This window comes from Diabrotica virgifera, chromosome 1, assembly GCF_917563875.1.
Source record: "Diabrotica virgifera virgifera chromosome 1, PGI_DIABVI_V3a".
Lineage (NCBI taxonomy): Eukaryota > Metazoa > Arthropoda > Insecta > Coleoptera > Chrysomelidae > Diabrotica > Diabrotica virgifera.
In genome coordinates this window covers 227831593-227852094 of record NC_065443.1, presented here as the reverse complement: position 1 = coordinate 227852094, position 20502 = coordinate 227831593, and the positions used below count along the sequence as shown (strand labels likewise).

Below are 20502 nucleotides of genomic sequence, written 5' to 3'. Positions count from 1 at the left end.
AAAGTAAGACATGAAAAATTAGTCCAAATTCTAAAGGCAAAAAACATAGACAAAAGGGACTTACGAATATTAACAAACTTTTACTGGAATCAAGGAGCACAAATTGTAATAGATAACGAACCCAGTCTAGAAATTGAAATCAGGAGAGGAGTTCGGCAGGGATATATTATGTCTCCATTACTCTTTAATGCATATAGTGAAGCAATTTTTGAAGAAGCATTGCTATCTCAAAGTGAAGGAATAATAATTAACGGAAGATCTATTAACAACATAAGATATGCAGATGACACCGTGATTATGGCAAGCTCTGCTGAACAACTCCAACTACTACTAAACAAAACAAACAACCATAAAATAAGCATACATTTGGGAAATGTACCGATAGAAAGGGTTGATAAATACAAATACCTGGGAACCTCGATTTCAGAGAAAAATGATCAAACAGCAGAAATAAGGACCAGGATAGAAATAGCAAGAAATGCGTTTGTAAAAATGAAAACAGTTCTCTGCAACAAAGACCTTAGCTTAGAACTGAGAGTAAGAGCTTTGAGATGCCACGTGTTCTCGATACTACAATATAGACTTGAAAGCTGGACATTAAATCAAGAACACATAAATAATAAATACAGTCATTTGAAATGTGGTGTTACAGAAGGATGCTTAGAATAGCGTGGACACAGAAGAAAACGAACACGGAAGTATTGCTAGAAATGGGTAAAGAATGCGAAATAATAAACACAGTAAAAATAAGACAGTTATAATATCTGGGACACGTAATGAGGGGACCGCGATATGAAATGCTAAGACTGATAATACAGGGAAAGATAAGAGGCGGAAGGAGTATAGGAAGAAGGAGAGTGCCATGGTTAAAGAATTTAAGGGACTGGTTTAGATGCAGTTTTATAGACCTCTTTAGAGCAGCGGTGGATAGAGTAAAGATAGTGATGATGATATCCAACCTCCGATTAGGAGACGGCACTTGAAGAAGAAGAAGGAAAAGTGTTCTCCATTTTACATGTATATGTATTACATAATATACCTACTATATATAGCGACGAGTTGTCGTTCTGTCGCCGAGCTGTCGTTGTGAGTTTAATCGTGGTTACCAGCAGTCTATCCCTAACATAACTGATGTCTTTTATTCTGTGAGCGTTGTTGATTAGATCTTCACGATACGATACAATATCGATACTTTTTAAGTATTGAGTATTGTATTGGTTATGCCAATAAAGTATCGTGTATCAATATCGACAATACTTTCTTATAAAAATATCGTATTGATATTGATTTCGATAAGATATCGATACAATACTCGATAAAATATCGACATAAAAAGGATTAAATTAATAAAAAAAAAGAGTATTTATTCATTTATCATTATTACTATTACAGATATCTTTATTACAGAAAATCTCTTAAAATATACAAGAAATATGATAAATTACATTGTAACCTCACAAATATTATCCTTGAAAGAGTTCTTCATCCATATGTTCACACAAATGAGTTCTTTGATACTTTTATCTTTTAAATAGCATTTTTTTATTAGTTAGTACCAGCGCTGCTTCAGAAAAAGGCCGCTCGACTGGTACGGACGTCGTTTGGACACACAAAATATCTCTAACCAACCGAGATACAACGGGGAAAACACTACTATATGATTTCCACCATAATAAAATATTTGTGTCTTGTCCAGGACTTATTGGGTTCATTGTCCTTTTCTCTCGCACTAATGGAGAGCATACGCGCTTGTGCGTCTTATACCTCTTATAATATTTTAACTGTATGTATGGCCTTATGCAGCACTCATGTGGCGTTTTATTATTATTTCTCGATATCGATATTCTCAATAATATCGAGGCAAGCGTATCGACAATACAAGAGTATTGTATTGATTTCAGATAATGAGTATCGTATCGACATTAATATTGCTAAGGTATTTATTGTATCGGTATCGTATTGATTTTCGATACGATATGGTTGAAGTATATACGTATTGTGAAGCGTTATTGTTGATGCTTTTACTGCAGGCAAATTGCTGGCCTAACTTGGGAACCCCCTTTTCGAAGGATCATTTCAGCCTTCCTCGTCGGCCCTGACGCTACCTTTGACTCTTAGGGTCGATTTCTCATACCTGCGTTAATCTATGGTTCAGTTGAACCGGGTTCACGGGTGATCTCCGGTTCTGTTTGGAATGCATTTCTCATTGCGCGTTCATGTCAGTGCTCGTTCTACAGCTTTCGAGAAATGCCAATAGATGGCAAAAGGTAAAAACTGTCACCATTTTGAACTACCTTTTTTATGCTGTTTTTGAATAAAGTTAAATTTAAGTATTTATAGTCAAATAGTCATTTTAATAATTATAAATAAATATTATAAAAACACAAATAATGTTATCGTTTATCGTTAGGCTTAATATAATAAAATAGGATATATTTATATTATGACAGCGTTTCGTGTTAATACAACGCATGCGTAGTCCATGAAATCATCTGAACTGAGTTCTGAAATCTTTGAACGGCCGAATTCCACCGTTCAAGCATCGTTCAAGTTTAAACTGCCATCGGTTGAACGGGAATTGAGAAAGACGATTTTGACTTTAAACTGACGTTTACTAGTTCAGGTTAAACTGGAGTTGAACTCGATATGAGAAATTGGCCCTTAGTTGGTTATCCAATCTCCGGTAGGCTTACCACTGAGTAGGAGAAGCAAGATGTGTTATCTGGAAGCAACACCTTCTAATGCGCATCACTCTCAAATTGAATCCCATTTTATATACCGCGTTTAAATTTAAGGGGCTGTGGAATTTTAATGGAAGACGGTGGGCCAATGATATGTCTGTTTCGTTAAAATTGATGACTGTTTCAGAATTTTTACAAAACATAATGAATATTGCCATATAGCTGGATTTATACACTTCTGGTATAGGTATACGTATGTCAAACATCCATTCATCCATACATCATTTCCCTTGTCATACCTTAAAAGTTCTTTTACTTTAAGGGTATCCTTGGTACCTTGTTAGGTATTCTTAACCCACTCGCTGCCGATCACGCGCCAGCGCTTAATATGGTTACTAGGCATGATACAATAATAAAGTTTTATGTTTCCTTATATCATGGTTACTAGATTACTGCAGTCAGATTATACCGTTCACGCGCCAGCGAGTGATATCTTTACTTCAGTCATAGGCCTGGATCCCGCGTATGAAAAAAAAGTTGATTAATAGCAAGCTGAAAATTTGTTAATAGCTTAAGGGTGTCTAGTCGGATAAACTTTGATGTATGGGAACAATGTAACAGGGGCAGTTTTAATTGTGGAACAGGTTAAAAATTTGGAACGGTCAGACCACGAAAACGGCACATTTATTTTGTCCGACAGAACAGACTTAAACTCTCCGAACAGAGATTAAACTCTCATGCAAAAATCAGACTGCTATTTATCACCTGTCATAATTCCTGTCATTTGACATATTCTACATGTTCCACTCATTAAAACGCCCATTTGGTGATAAATAGCAGTCTGATTTTTGCATGAGAGTTTAATCTCTGTTCGGAGAGTTTAAGTCTGTTCTGTCGGACAAAATACATAAGCCGTTTTCGTGGTCTGACCGTTCCAAATTTTTAACGTGTTCCACAATTAAAACTTCCCCTGTTCCAGTGTTCCCATATATCAAAGTTTGTCCGACTAGACACCCTTAAGCTAATAACAAATTTTCAGCTTGCTATTAATCAACTTTTTTTTCATACGCGGGATCCAGACCTATCAGGTGCCCGTTCAACAAAATGGCTCCTAACCGAGTTCCACCCTCTTCGATAGGCTGCGAATGTGTTAAGTGATTTATCCTTCTTGTATTATTCAAAAGTTGTTTCGAAATCGTATTTTAAATTTTTGTTACTTTTGTCAATAGTGTAGGTACTTTCTTCTTTCTTTCCTTATTGCTAAACCGACAATATGTTTCTTAAACATAAAAAGATAAAAGTTTATTACATACGCTTTCATAATAACTACGGGCTGGTTAAAAGCCATTTTAAGAGCATCCTAAACACCAATAATTGCTTGTGATACAACGTTTTATTCTTCAATAAACTTGTAAGCCAATAAACACTTGAATGTCAAAAGGGGCGTTTATTGTAAATGCCGTTTACGCTTGACATGGCGCCTTTGAACCTTACAGCGGGAGTTTTTTTATGCCTTGAAAGGTAATAAACGTTAAGAGCTAATTGATTTAAATACATACATACAAAAGACGTATTTAAAATTTAAAAAATCAGTTAAACATTTGGTTATGTAGTTTGTACTCACAGTCACAAGTTCTTCAAACATTATTATTTGATGGCAGATTTTATGTAAACGTTTTTAAACAGGGTTTCGCCTATCTAGATAGAGTCTACTCTACTCTGATATTTGACAATACTCATTGAATTTTGTGAAAATTTAAAACAAGTCAATTTTTATTTCAAGTGGGATATTTTTTAACGTTGTAGATACTATCGCCGGTCCGAAAGAAGTGACGTAACTGCAAATTTTGTCAATTCCTGTTATTGTGTAACGCCTTCTAAAATACTCTGTACATATTATACAACAACGACAGAACTGTAACTATGTGCTGAGCCACTACAAGGTAGTTGCGTCGTTATTAGGACCGTGCAAGTTCGGAAGAGCGACACCTGGTTTCATAGCTCAGCAACATTTGTAGCACTTTTAATTATTATATTGGCCAATTATATTAGTCCTGGTTACTGGATAATTGGGCCATAGCCCAAAAATAAATAAGAAGATATCGTAAAATGTTATTAAAAGGTAAACATTGTATGGAAATCCACTTTTCTCTTTGTATTAATTTGTGATTAGAAGTTGGAAACGAATAGAACTTAAATTGACAATTTTTTTTGTATTTTTACAATTTATAACAGAGCATTTGCGAAATCCCATTTTCTTCAATGTGACGTTAGGTATGAAATATGTCAATATGACAATTTCAATTGAAAATATGAATTAAAGAAAGTTACAAGATTTCTCCGCCACTCGCGCACGATCGTTTCTCGTATCTCCTTCAAAGTGCTTGCACACAGCGAATTGAAATACGCGCCAATTTAGACCTTCAGATGCATAATGACGCAACTGTAAATAGGGTTGAAAATGGGGGGATTACATTAAGATAATGAAATTCGGACCAATAGGGATGAAAACAGAAGCCATCGTTGTATTTTTTATGGCATAGACTTGGGTGTCACTTAGCCAGTCACAACTTTTTTTCTATTCATACATAAAGAAGGCAATGAGGTCCTTAGAGTTCCATAGCAAACTCTTCCACGGCTCTGTACTCAGTTCAAAAGCTGCAGCTGGCCGCTATGGACTATCCAAGTTGCTAACCACATTTTTCCATTTTACATCTTCTTCTTCTTCTCTTTTCCTCTATGTACATATATATCAAATTATCAGGATTAATAAGTTTAGACGTTAATTTTAGTTTCACAGATAAATTTCATTAAACAATCATATATATTTTTGCTGTTCAGAGACAATAGATAGGATATATTGAAAGGTGGAAAAACATTACATTTTATTAAAGCTTCGATTAAATTAGCGGTGTATGGAATGTATTTTGTGCACTCAAAGAAAGTGTGATTCAAATCACCCACCTTCTGACATTCAGTACAAAGATTTGAATCAAAAACTTTAATTCTTGCCAGATGTAGAGGGAAAACATGCATGTCCAAACTTCATTCTGATTAATGTTGTTATATATCTTCGAGGTACTACATAATTTTTAAACCAATATATATTTGGAACAGAAGGTTGAATCATTGAATACTGAGAGTTGGATTGTTTACAAAGATCTCGCCATGATTGACTCCACTGATTTTTAACTCGATGCTTAATAGTGTTAACTAAATCAGATATGCAAAACTTACGATTATTTGAAGTACCATACTCAATAGCTTTTTTAGCCAAACTATCAACATATTCATTATGCGTTAGACCTATATGAGCTTTAACCCATAAAAAGTTCACTCTTCTTTTATTTTTATGAATTTCAAAAAGGATTTTCTTAATTAGTAGGATATAAATATTTGAATTCTTATTGGAAAAATCTATAGTTTGAATAGCAAGAGGAACAGAGAGTGAATCGGAATAATTGTTGCAGATATATCTTCTGAGTCTTTAAAATATTGCAGGGCCTCATAAATTGCTATGGCTTCAGCACTGAAGATAGAAAAATCATGGCCTAACTTAAACATTTTTTCTGTTTTAGTAGCAGGTATGTAAAAGGCACATCCAGTGACGACTAACGTCTTAGATGCATCTGTATATATATTTACAGAGTCTGGCCAATTCTCTAAGAATGTTAAGATGTTAGAGCTAATATCACTGTTTTCATGGTAACTTGGTTTTACTAATGTAACTGTATGTTAAAAAGAATGAAAATCTGAAAATCTTGAAAAGAATGAAAAAAGAATGAAAGTCTAAAGCTATCAGTCACGTTATAATCACAGTCAAAATTTGACAGATCTCGAAAAGCCTCGCAAAGTGGGGGCGAGCTCTTTAGCTTCCAGTATTTATTAGTTAAATCCGCTACATTCAGCTTGTTAACATTTTGGTAAAGACCGATATTTAGGTAACGAATTTTTATTAAAAATTTCTGGCTGAGATATTTCCTTCTATAATTGAGTGGAATTTCTAAAGCTTCTACATGTAAAGCTTTATTTGGAGTTGATTTCATAGCTCCCAAACAGATACGGAGTCCTAAGTTCTGTACAACGTCTACTTTGTTCATAATATGTTTAGAAGCTGAGCCATATAGAATACATCCATAATCAATTATAGATCTAGGGCCGGTTGTTCGAACGCTAATCAACAATGATCACTATCAAATATTTAATTACTGTCACCAAAACTGTCAATGTCAACTTTTATTGGGTTGCTGAAAACATAATTGATTAAAATTATGAGATTAGTTAATCAATTAACATAACAATTAATAATAATAATAAGAATAATAATAGAGTTTATTTGTTGCAACTAATACATAAAAAATAAACCCGATTTCTCATTGAAGTTGTTAGTCAAATAGACTACAACTTGTGCGTGAGGGTTAAATTTTGATTAAGCATATTTAATAACATTAATTTATCTTATAGGTTAACAAAAAGGAATCAAATATAGTCTTTTTTGATCATCTGACTTCAATTTTGGGCTCCTCATCTCACCTAATTCAGTTACTGTAAAATTTTGTTTATGGGACCTCCGAAAATCTCTCATAATGTTCAAGAAAGTATCGCAAACAATTTCCGATGGGATTCTTCTGACGAGCTTCGTTTTCTATGAGAATTATAATTACTTTTTAAAGGTGTTTTATCCATTTTTACCATAATTTTCACAATTTAAACATTTTTAAGTGACATTTGTAATAAATAATTTTTGACATTTTTGAATGTTATTATTAACATAATTGATTAAGTAATTTCATATTATGTTTTCAGCAACCCAAAGTTGACATTGACAGTTGGTGACAGTAATTAAATATTTGATAATGATCATTGTTGATTAGCTTTCGAACAACCGGCCCCTATATATGATCGATAGAAAAGCAAGGAAGTTTCAACATCAGCTCCCCACCAAGTCCTTGAAATTGCTTTAAGAAAATTTAGACCCTTATTACATCGATTTTTCATAAAGTCAATATGTAATTTCCAAGTCAATTTACGATCCAAAATCATTCCCAAATATTTAACGGAAGAAGAAAATGCGTAGTCGTAGCCGTTAAGTTTTAAATTCTCTATTTTTGGGATATTATGTCGAGTGAACATACAGACAGTAGATTTATTTTGAGCTATTTCGAATCCGTTTTGATTGAACCATGAATTAACAAAACATTGAATTCGTCCTAAGGTTTGAACTGAGTTATCATAAGTTTTGGCCTGTGAATACAGAAGAAAATCATCAGCATATTGTATTATTTGAAATTTAAAAATGTCAGTAGGGACTTTATACTTTATGCAAATCCGCAGTATACATATTAAACAAAAGAGGACTCAATACTGATCCCTGTGGTAGTCCTAAATTATTCTATCTACGACCTATCAGTTTGTTATTATTAGTTCTCAGATATATTTTTCTGCAGGAATAAAAATTATAAAGAGCTTCAGCCAACTGAGGCGATATATGAAAATGTTTTATCAGTTTTTCCCTTAAAATGTCAAGACTGACATTGTCATATGCACTTTCAATGTCTAAGCATATTGTAGGTAAATAAGTGTTGTTGGAAAATGTGTTTTGAATATCTGTTACTAGTGTAGAAAGTGCGTCTAAAGTACCACATCCTTTTATATAACCAAACTGAAAATCTGGAAGAAGTTTATTTTTTTTCTACCCACCATTCCAACCTGTGTTTTATCATTCGTTCTAGAGTTTTCAACATGCAGGACATAAGAGAAATTGGTCTATATGACTGAGCCAAATTTGAGTTTTTACCTGGCTTTAATATTGGTATAGTTACTTTCCTAACAAGTGCAGAAAGTCATACTTTTCCGCACGCGACTGCAGTTTGCCGAACGACGCGATGCGGGAGTTCGGCAAGCAGTCGAGTGCGGAAAAGAGACTTCCTGCAAGCGTTAGGAACAATATTTTTTCTACGAGTCTTTAAAAAATGAACAAATCTTAATCAATTAATTTAATTAATACGAAAATACATACACAAATTAATTCTTTGACAAGGTTGTCAAAACCAAAGTTTCAGCATAATTGGTTAGCATGACGACGATCTTGGTTTCCATGACGACGATTCAAAACCACTGTTATTGTCTACTGATTTGACTTTCGAATATTATGTCAAAATTATTTTATTTCATCGAATTCTCGCGATAATTTCATAAAACATGAACACAATAAGATATATTTGAAATAAATTAGTAAATAATATCTAAATATTAGTTTATTGCATGTATTATAATTACTTTAAGGCCATATTAACATATCTAAATTAACACGCGTGCGGAAAAGTAAAACGCGCGCGGAAAAGTAAAACGCGTGCGGAAAAGTAACACGCGTGCGGAAAAGTAAAACTTTCTAAACTAAAATCCGTGCGCGAAAGTAGACACTGGTAGAAAAAAACAATTACATCGTGAAATTGATCAATAACTGATTTATTGTTGATTACACGATTAAAAATATCCAACATTAGAAGTTTGGAAATTTTAGGGAGATGTTGAATCATTGGATATTTAATATTATCAAATCCTGGACTCGTGTTATTTCGATTTTTTAGAACATATTCTAGTTCTGTAAGATTAAAAGGTTCTAGTAAAAAATGGCTTTGCTTTTCTGGAATATAATTATGAGTATTAGGTGGTTTAACAGATGGCGAAGCAATTTTATCAAAGATTTCATCCTCTAAGGTGTTATCCAAATTGTATGTATTTGGAATTGATTTTCTATTTAGTTTTCTGGCTTGCTTCCACAACGTTGTAATTGGAGTATTGTTGTTTATAGAAGACACAAAATCTTTCCAACTCTTTTTAGCTATCAATTTTAGGTTCTTATTAGTTTTAGCCATGCTAGCTTGACACTTTACATAATTTTCAAAATTAGCATTTTTTTTATATACTGTCCCAGTGCTTCTTGCCTTTCTTTAATAATTGTATCACATTCTGTATTCCACCAAGGTGGGGAACAACGAATTTTATTAATAAAAGTTTTGTATTGCGGGATTGAATGTGCGCAGCATGATTCATACTATCTATTAGAAAGCTATATTTATCAGACGTACTGTCCATTTCGTAAACGCTATTAAAAAAATTTTCAACTGAGGTTGTGTAATAAGTCCAATTGGCTTTTCTAATGTTCCACTTACTTCTGGGTATAAACTCTTCAGTTGTAGTACTATCTAATATTTCCATATTGATAATAAAATGATTAGAGCCTAGTGTGTCAGAATGTATGTACCAGTGGATTTTATTAGCTATGTCAGGAGTAACAAAGGTTACATCAATTGCTGAACTGTTTTGATCTGGTCGAGTTAGAACAGTAGGCTCACCGTTATTTATTACGATAAGGTTGAGATCATCTGCAGTAAACATAGAAACTGTTTGCTTAATTCGTAAACATCTACATGTCTTTCCACCAAGGCCTAATCATGACTACTTCACGAGAAATTCTACCTTTGACGTCTATTTACCGACCCCGTCATCTGAGTTAGTAAAGAAATCTATATTATATTCCGCAAAGAAACTTTACAACCATCTCCCTCTACAACTTAAATCTGCAGCATCTTTCCCCAAATTCCGTAAACTGACAAAAGCCTACCTGTCCGAAAGACCATATTATGCAGTAGAAGATTTTCTTAATCAATAACTAAGAAATTACAGTACCCTTTGCACAAGTAGTATTTTTATTATTATTTTTCATCTGTATTTGGGTGTCATATGCAGCAGCTTAACTTTTAAACTTAATTACTAGGTAGACTAAGCAATTTGCAATTTATTTAAATTTTTAAATTTTGCAATTGATTAACTGTTTAACTTCATTATTATTATTATTATTTAATTTATACTGCCGATTTATGTAATTTTAGTAAATTGGATTGTTATTGTTTTATTTTCTTGACTTTTTGTAAGCTTTGTCGATAAAATTGTACAATTTTTCATGACAATAAAGCATATTTCTATTCTATTCTATTCTATAGTATTAATAAGTTGTGTTCCAACTGTGTCATTGTAACTAGATCCCCAAGTAGGTGAGCATTATAATCTCCTCCTATAATTGCTGAATTATTAACTTGCGAGAAGATGTTTGTCCAGTCATTTACTGAACTGTTACTTTTAGGTGGTCTATATATAGATAAAATATTCAGATCATTTGTTTTATATTTAATTGTTACACCACAAACTTCTATTTCTGTATTAAAATTTGAGTTTTTAATTTAATTCACTGAACGTAATTGAATTGTGGGTGAGAATAGCTATACCACCGAAGCCATCATTTCTGTCTTTTCTAACCAAATTATAATTGTTAAAATGATAGCTAGTATCTTTTTTGAACCATGTTTCACTAATTAGGAGGATGTTTATACTTTTATTATTTAAATAATGCATTATGTTTGATATAGCAGATCTGGAATTCCACTGACTTATTTTTAAATTATGTTGTATTGCCATTATGAATTATTTATGAACTGTTCTACTTCTTTAATAATTATTTTGTTGTCTAAGGTTTTTATGTCTTCTACTGTATGAATATTTTTTAAAAGGTTTATTATAAATGTTGCTAGAGATTTAGCTAGTTCAGTTTTATTTTCGATATTAGTATTCGGTGTAATAGAATTAGTTGGCAAAGGTTGAGACGGTCCAAAAGTGAAGGGGAACATCGGTTTATGAGATGTTGATTCTAAAATAGGTGAATTTGCTTTTCTTTTCTTTCCTGAGTGTTCATTTGAATTATTTATATAGAGTTTGATTGAGTCAAAAATTGAGATATTTTTATTTCTACAGTTGGACGAGTCGGGCCAAGATTTCTATTATTATTAATATTTGGTAGGGATGGAAATTATTTTTCATTGTTAGTTAAACTAGAGAAAGAGTTGGGACTGATGAGTGCCGAAAAGGAGTTTTCACATAATAATCTAGCTTCCACAAAAGTAGTTTTTTGTTCTATCATAATACTTTTAATTTTCTTTTGTTTTTCGTAAAATGGACATTTTTTTGATATTGTCACATGTTCGTTATTTTTGCGATGTATACAAAACATACTTTTTTCACAATGATGATCTTTACTTTTAATTTCACCACACTGTATACATACTTCCTGTGTACTTCGGCATTGTTTTGAAACATGTCCAAATTTTAAACACTTATAACATTGTACAACTCGGCCAAATAACTGTTTAACAGGAAAATATACTCTGTTAAAGGCAACATAATTCGGTAAAATATTGCCTTCAAAAGTTATAATTATAGTTTTTTTGTCCACATATTCAATTTTGTCTTCTTTTTGTACCCTACGTTTAGTCCTATATATACTTAAAACATTAGATGGAGTTTCGATATTATCCATGAGATATTTCACATCACATCTAGTGTCAACGTCTTTCACCACACCTTTTATTTCTAATAAATGAGTAGGAATATATGCTTTCAAATTTTGTTCTTAAAGTGAGCTGTTATTGACGAGGTTATTTACCTCTAACCGAGAAGTGAGCAAAACTTTTACACGGTTCCTACCTATACTTTTAATTTCTCGAACATTCGTAAGTCTTAATTTTTTAAAAATAAGGTGACCAATAGTCATTGCATGTAATTTTCCCAAATTAAGATTATCACCAATCCTTTCAATATAAACCCAAATATTATCAAGATTATACTTATCTGAAAGCAAATTGAATTGTTTAATGTTTGATCTCGCGTTTTGCCCATCATCTTGCATATTCCATTTCACTAATAATATCACATTTCACTAATAATCCGCAGTCACTCGCGTCAAAAGAGACGTTCCTGACTCACTTTTATCCCCCATTTAGGGGGAAATAAATTTTAAACCACTATAATATACTGAAATGTTTTTGTTTATAAACACCAAATTTATTATTAACCACTACTTTATCCTCCAAAAAACACCAAAACTTTTATCTTTTACAGGAGCAGATCAAAATATTATCAACTTTGACAGTTATTTTAGCCATCTTTGTAAGAATAAACGGCACACTAAATGTTTAAAAATCGTTTTTCTGTACAGAAAAATGTTAAGATGAAGAATGACACAACTGTAGATATGGTTGAAAATGGGGGGATAAAATTAAGATAATGAAATTCGAACCAATAGGCATGAAACTAAAAGCCATAATTATAAGAATAAACGCCATACAATGCTCATGGACGATTACTCCTCATTTAATCCCTATTTTAAATATTTGAAAATTTTAAATATTTGAAAATTTTAAATATTTGAAAATTTTAAATATTTGAAAATTTTAAATATTTGAAATTTGATAGGACGTAAAGGTTACGCCCAATAGTGTTAAGCAGGAATCCTGTTCATCTATTTACCTTTTGTACTTAATCTTTTACTTCTTTTTAATAACAGATAGCAGGTCTAAGTGTGCTAACATACCATTGTCGGAATTTATACTTTTAAATTATCTTGTTATATTATCTACTAGTTAACCATTGTTCATGTATTTTTTTTTTATTTTTTAGATCGAGAACTATTCGAAAACCCCCCACACATATTCGCCATTGCCGATGCTTCACATAAAGTGATGAAACAGCAAGGAAAAGATACTTGTATTGTCATCAGCGGAGAATCCGGATCTGGAAAGACAGAAGCTTCTAAAATCATAATGAAGTACATTGCTGCAGTGACAAATCAAGGTAAGAGAAAAATTTTTATGTGAAATCCACAAGAAAATTAAATTACTGTAGCTGGCTGTATACCATAAATCACAAAAAATTACTAAAATCCTTTATATAAGGTATATTTTATTAACATCCCTAAAAAGGGCTACACCAGAGAACGTTTCGGAATAAGAATTCCATCATCAATGCTTTTTCAGGTTAAAAGACATGCTTGAGTCACAAAGATACATACCTAAGTGGCTGAAAACCCTTTAATAGTCCAGTCGGGTTAGACGAATAACAGGCCTAACCTTGCATTAGAAGCTGCCCCAAATTTTATTTTTTTAATCTTTAGGGGGGTCAATAGTAGTGTAAATTTAAAATCTCGACTGAATTCCACCATTGCGTTAGCCGCCATCTTGATTTTAAACGAGAACCGTTTTTGCTCAATATCTCCGCCATTTTGAACTTTTCGACAAAAAGTATGACAACCAAAATTGTTGAAAATGTAATTTTCTATCATTTCCATTTTTACAATTTTTTCGTGCCATCGATATTTTCCGAGTTATAGAGGAAAATATTGACAGTTATATATAAATAGAGCATAATTATTGAATTATCTCGTTTATTGTTAGTTTTACGACAAAAATGTTCCTATACAAGAATAGAGAGAATTGAATTCTACACAATTTTAGTTTCTTTCATTTTTTGCTAAAGTTAATATTTAAGGTAGTATGTATGCGATAGTGGCGCAAGCGTAAGACCTGATTGATTTTGTAGCAATTGTTTTTGTTCAATATCTACGCCATTTTCAACTTAAATTGTTCCAAATATGATTTCCTACAATGTCTTTTTAACAATTTTTTTCATGCGGTTGATATTTTCCGAGTTAAGTGGGAAAATATTAAAAAGTGGTGGGGGAGCATAATTACTAAATTGAATCTTTTTTCCGAGCTGCCCCAAATTTTATAATTTTATCCTTTAGGGGAGATCAATAGTAGTGTAAATTTAAAATCTCGACTGAATTCCGCAGTTGCATTAGCCGCCCTATTGATTTTAAAGGAGAACCGTTGTTGCTTAATATCTCCGCCATTTTCAACTTTTCGACAAAAACGGTAGGAACTAAAATTGTTGGAAACGCAATTTCCTACCATTTCTTTTCCACAATCTTTTTATGCGATCAATATTCTCCGAGTTAAGGAGGAAAATAGTGGAAGCGGAGGGGAAGCATAATTATTTAATTGTCTCATTTATTATTAACTTTACGACATAATTGTACATAAACAAAAATAAAGAGAATTATATTTTATACAATTTTTCAAACTTCCAATGAAACACCAACCAAACTAAGTACATAAAAGACATAAATAATAACTTATATGCATTAAGTTCACTTAATTTTATTAACTAGCGGGTTTTATTGGTTGAATTTGTCTGTCGATAATTAAGTTTCATGTCAGCTAACAATTTTAATATTTCAACAATTTTTTTTTAATTTTGGAACCCGTTGGGGAGAATTTTCCCATTCCCCCTCCCCTCTTAGACCCGCCACTGGTTCTCTCGAAAAATTGTAGTAAATCGTAATTGCAACAATTTCAGTCCTTACACTTTTTGTCGAAAAGTTGAAAATGGGGAAGATATTGAACAAAAACAATTGCTTTAAAATCAATCGGGTCTTACGCTCGCGCCTTTACCGCATACGTACTACCTTAAATATTGATTTTATCAAAAAAATGAAAGAGATCAAAATTGTACAAAATTTAATTCTCTTCATTTTTGTATAAATTAAGATTTATGTAAATTTATTAAGATCATGTAAAAGTAATAATAAACGAGATAATTCAATAAATCAATAATTATGCTTTAACTGTCATTGTTTTTTCCCCATAACTAGGAAAATATGGACCGCACGAAAAAAATTATAATAAACGAAATTATAGAAAATCGCATTTTCAACAATTTCAGTTTTCATATTTTTTGTCGAAAAGTTGAAAATGGCGGAGATATTGAGCAAAAACTGTTCTCGTTTAAAATCAAGATGGCGGCTAGCGCAACGGTCAAATTCAGTCGAGATTTTAAATTTATACTACTATTGACTCCCTCTAAAGAGTAGAAAAATAAAATTTGGGGCAGCTCCTAATGCAAGGTCAAATGGTATCCCGACTGGGCTATAAATATTACATAGTTTTAAAATGTTTACATTATTGTATTAAAATTAGTGTAATGTTTAAAATATTCCTGGATTTAACATCAGGCACCACAGGACTCTCCCCACGTGGGTTGCTTTGCCCAGAAGGTCGATCCTCACATCACGGACATTAACTAGCAACTGAATTGAAGTGAATGTTCGTGATGTGAGGATCCATCCTCTGGACAGGGGGAGAGTCCTGTGGTGCCTGATGTTAAATCCAGAAATATTTTAAACATCACGCTAATTTTAATACAATAATGTAAACATTTTATAACTACATAATATCTATAGGGTTTTCACCCACGTATCTTGGTAGCTCAAGCATGTCCATTAACCTGTAGAAAGCACTGATGATGGAATTGTTATTCCGAAAACATTCTGTGATGTAGCCCTTTTTAGGGGCATTAATAAAATATACTTTTTATAAAGGATTTTAGTACTTTTTAAAAATATTTGTGTGATATGACTAAAATTATTTAAGTACCTATTTATGTATTTATATAACAGTAAAATGTTATTTTGTGTATTTCAGAAAGATTAAGCAGCCCCAGTAAGTATTTAAGCTGCACTATATTGTGTTTGTGGAAATGTTTTTCGTGTTGACTAACTTTTGAAATGTATCTAAGGTGTTGAAGTTATGTAAATATTGAATAAATTTTTCTTTATACCTGTAACTGTTTCAATAAAAATGTTATTAAACACCTGTTTGGTGATAGATGTTATTTTACTAACTATTCTTATCTGGTTTTTCCTGCAACTTATTTACATACTGTTCTAGATAGTAAGGTATTTCAATCCTTTTATTTGTACCATCTCTATTCTCTAACTTCCTCTATGAGCGTTCAGTTTCTTTAAACGTCCCTATCGGTTGTATTTATTCACTTATTACACTTTTACAAATCTTTCTGTTTGTTTCTGATCATTTTTGTCGTATTCTTCTACCACAGGTTGTTTGATTTTACCTGCTGTGTAAATATATGCCTTTCTTTTTACTAATTCTCAACTTGTATTTCATATTAATCTATAATATTTCGTGATCTGTATTTCTGTCTTTTTCTTGGTCTCGTATTTGTTTGTTCATCAATAAGCTAGTGGTTTCCATTTCTCTATATCTTTCATTCTCTACAAATTTTCCCTATTCTGTGCTGTTCCAGACACCTGAAAATTGGGCCTCAAGTATATGGCGTAATTTGATTAATGCTACCAGGCTCAAATATATTCATCCTTAAACATAAGCTTCATATTCGTCTCTATTTTTAAACCTAAGCCATGGTCAAAATTTCAAATTTGTTTTGTGATTACAATATATAGATAACAATAACTATCCAAACACCTCAATATAAAAACGAAGCTTTGATGTTTCAAGCTTAGCAAACTAACAGATGTCTGGACTAGATAGAAGCTCATTTTTTTTAACCCTAGGATGCATACGCAAATTTTTCTACGTTATGGCATAACATGAGTCTCGCAGACTCGCTTTGTAAATAAAGTACTAAAATAGATATTTTCTTTAATTGTTGTCAAATATTTATTTAATATTTCTTTATTTATAATAATATAAGCATAAACAAATAACAAATACCTGGTAACGAACTACTCAATACAATTCTTGCATATTAAAACACTGTGTTCTTTGCAAATTGGACACTTACACTTCTGACAAATTTGTGTGCTCATTCTTGTAATTTGTGAAGGGCAATCGGAACATCTCCTTTTCTTTCTATGAGCCAAATCTATCCCTAAATTTTCTTGAGGAAACTCGATAAAATTACCCATATGTCTTCGGATTGTGTTTGTAAGTTTAGGGTTTCTAGCCCTTCTTTTCATAAATGGTAAAACTAACTCATTTACTAAATCTTTGAGAAAGTATCATCTTTTATTTGTTTTTCCTGCAGCAAAATTTTTATTTTGATTTGTATAAAGGAGAAACGGGTTAAGAGCTGCTACATCCACAATATTGTACCAAACGACAAGGCCAACGTCTAGTTTGACGCTTTAAGTCAAGCGTCCACAGACCCGCATCGTACGCATCGTACGCAACGGATTTTAGTTTGACAATCGATAATGCGATCCGTACGATGCGGATCAGTGGACGCGGTTACATAAGTTTCTGTACAAGGCAAACTAAAATCCGTTGCGTACGATGCGTCCGATGCGTACGATGCGGGTCTGTGGACGCTTGCCTTTACCGTGTAGTTACCGATCATCTGGTCTATTATATCAACCCCACCTTTTGTTTGGTTGTAAAATTTGATAATATCGGGCTTCTTTGCTTGACTCTCAATATCTACAGATTGATCATGGTGCGTTGAATTAAGAAGAAAATGACAGCTTTATTTTTCTTTGGCACGTAACTTACCAAAGTCAAATTATCATTGAATCCAAAAATAGAGGAAAAAACGCATCTTTCTTTTGAAGCTTGAAATTCGTAGGGGATCTCTTTCTTATTTTTTCGTAATGTCCCAACACAAGTTATTCCTATAGACAGTAAATGCTGTGCTAAAGGGAGCTAGTAAAAAAGTTGTCAATTGTCAAGTTGCGACCAGAATTTTTTATGGAAGCGGTCAGGAACCTTACAACATTTTCCCCTACATTTTGTTGAATATTTTCACCAGGTTGACGACCTAAGTATATCTGCCCATCAACTGCATATCCTGTTTCACTTTCACAAAGCCAAAAAAATTTAATGCCGTATTTTGCAGGTTTCGATGGCATGTATTGAATAAAATTACAACGACCTCTAAATGCAAGTAACTTTTCGTCAATGGTTACATCCAATTCTGGTACCATAATTGTTCGGCACTGTTTCACAAACAACTCCCATACATACCGGACATAAGTAAATTTGTCAGTTTCCAACCTAGTTGAACGTGTTCGTTGGTCGTCAAATCGTCTTATATTTTCAAAACGATGGATTTGATGACTTATCTAAGAACAACTCTCTGACAGGCGTATCCCAGTTCTTCTCGACACCAGCCAGTAGCAGCAGGCCAAAAAATGCGTTCATTTCGTCTTTTTCAATGTTTGGCCATACCTTTCCCTTGGCCTCCAATATTCGGTTGGCTTCTCTATTGGTAAATACATATTATTATTTCTTCAACCATTTCAGCAGTCACAAATTTATCCCAAGCATTTTTCGGAGACAACATTTCGTTTCTTACTTTCGGTCCCGCCGTGAAACGATATAGATTGTAAATTTTTGTTCTTCCTTGCAAAGGAGGCGTGGATCTCCATTCAAAATTGTTTCTGCTAATAAATGATGTACCTGCTGTTTCAATTGTTGAATTATTTTGATTCAAGTTCATATCATCACTGCTCGAAGAATTTTCGGAATACTCGTCTGAATTATCTTTGTATACTGCAGGCTGCTCGTATTCTTGATCAACTTCCGATACTTCACTTTCACTAGTTATGGAATCGTTGTCATCCTCCTCATACCACGTACGTAAGATTTCCTCGTAACTATTATCGTTGGGGTGAACGAATATTTTTCTACTCGAGGATGCCATAATGCTGGCCTGAAAATATAGAGTATTTTACTTGAAAGCCAACTTTTTGCATTTGACAATACAATTTTTGGTATACCTACTACTTCTGTTTTGATAATCTGTAAAAACAAAAAAACACAGAAGTCTGTCGCGAAAGAGCACTCGTTATATAACATGATTTTCCTTTTTTGATGAAATGTGTGAATAAATTTTTGTATACTACTTCTGTTTTGATATCTGTAAAAACAAAAACACAGGAGTCTATCGCAAAAGAGCACTCGTTATATAAAATGATTTTTCTAAGAAGTGAGCCCAAAATATATTTATCAATATTTATCATCAATTTTCTACTACCTCACTTATAAAAATAAATTTTACTTTTTTATAAAAATAAAATTGTGGATGAAACTATTGACTAAGTAATAAACTGATCCAAAATTAGTGCACTTACTTGAATAATGATGCAAATAACATAAATATAAACTATGAAAGCAGACAACGTACTAACGCTAATCCCTTGACACTTCAAAACGTGACTAAATTCCTTTTTCTTAGCTTTTAGGCAATAGATAAATACGCGTAATGGAATAGTACCGAAGGATCGCGGTGATTCACGACAAACCTTTGACCACTAATTCGATAAGAGTCTCCCGGACTCATGGTATGCATTATGGGGGTATGAATGGAAATTATTTTTTTTTAGTTTTTTTGTGCATACTATTTAAATTTTTATACACTAACAAACAGTCATACATGTCAAAAACGAATTCCTAAATCGGCAATGATTGGTATGGATTTAATCACATTTTACGAAGATGTAAATGTACGCTCGAGTCTCTTAGACTCATGTTATGCATCCTAGGGTTAAAGCGTAACCTAAGAAACTAATTTGTGATTGTTGATCAACTCTCCATAAATAAACAAAAACCAGTAGATCACTTAAACAACTCACTATCATTCTAGGTGTTGTGTCGTCTGCTGAAAACGTCTTCTTCGTGTGTTTTTTAACAAAAAAAACAGATAATACCATAACCAAATGTATAGTGCAATCTTTCGATCTTGTAATAATACTTTGACATTTTAGGAGGACAAAAAGAAATCGAAAGAGTCAAAGATGTTCTCATCCAGTCTAACTCCATCCTAGAAGCTTTCGGGAACGCCAAAACGAACAGGAACGACAACTCATCCAGATTTGGCAAATATATGGATATCCATTTCGACTTCAAAGGCGACCCGATTGGTGGCCATATTAATAAATATCTGCTAGAAAAATCTCGTGTCATTGCTCAGCAGCAGGGTGAGAGAAATTTCCATTGTTTTTATCAGGTGGGTTTTTGTTGGTTAACTTTTTTTAATTATATTCTCTTAATGTGTAAGAGTTGCAGTCAGGATTGAATTCTTTCACAATTACTGTTTAATCTTGATTCAGGAGAATCATTTAAGAACACAGTAGATGAGACTCAATACAACAGCATACAGGGTGATTGATTAG

General features: G+C 32.7%; 1 protein-coding gene across 2 annotated transcripts in view; it reads left to right on the top strand.

Moving 5' to 3' along the window:
- Positions 1-20502, top strand: part of LOC126879050 (unconventional myosin ID) — a 243180-nt gene that overhangs the window by 147410 nt on the left and 75268 nt on the right. The window contains exons 3-5 of one of the 2 annotated variants that reach the window (XM_050641935.1): positions 13194-13367; positions 16055-16072; positions 20095-20336. In XM_050641935.1, the coding sequence (XP_050497892.1) occupies positions 13194-13367; positions 16055-16072; positions 20095-20336 (434 nt within the window). The remainder of the gene's footprint in view (positions 1-13193; positions 13368-16054; positions 16073-20094; positions 20337-20502) is intronic. The other variant, XM_050641936.1, reaches the window with a different exon arrangement.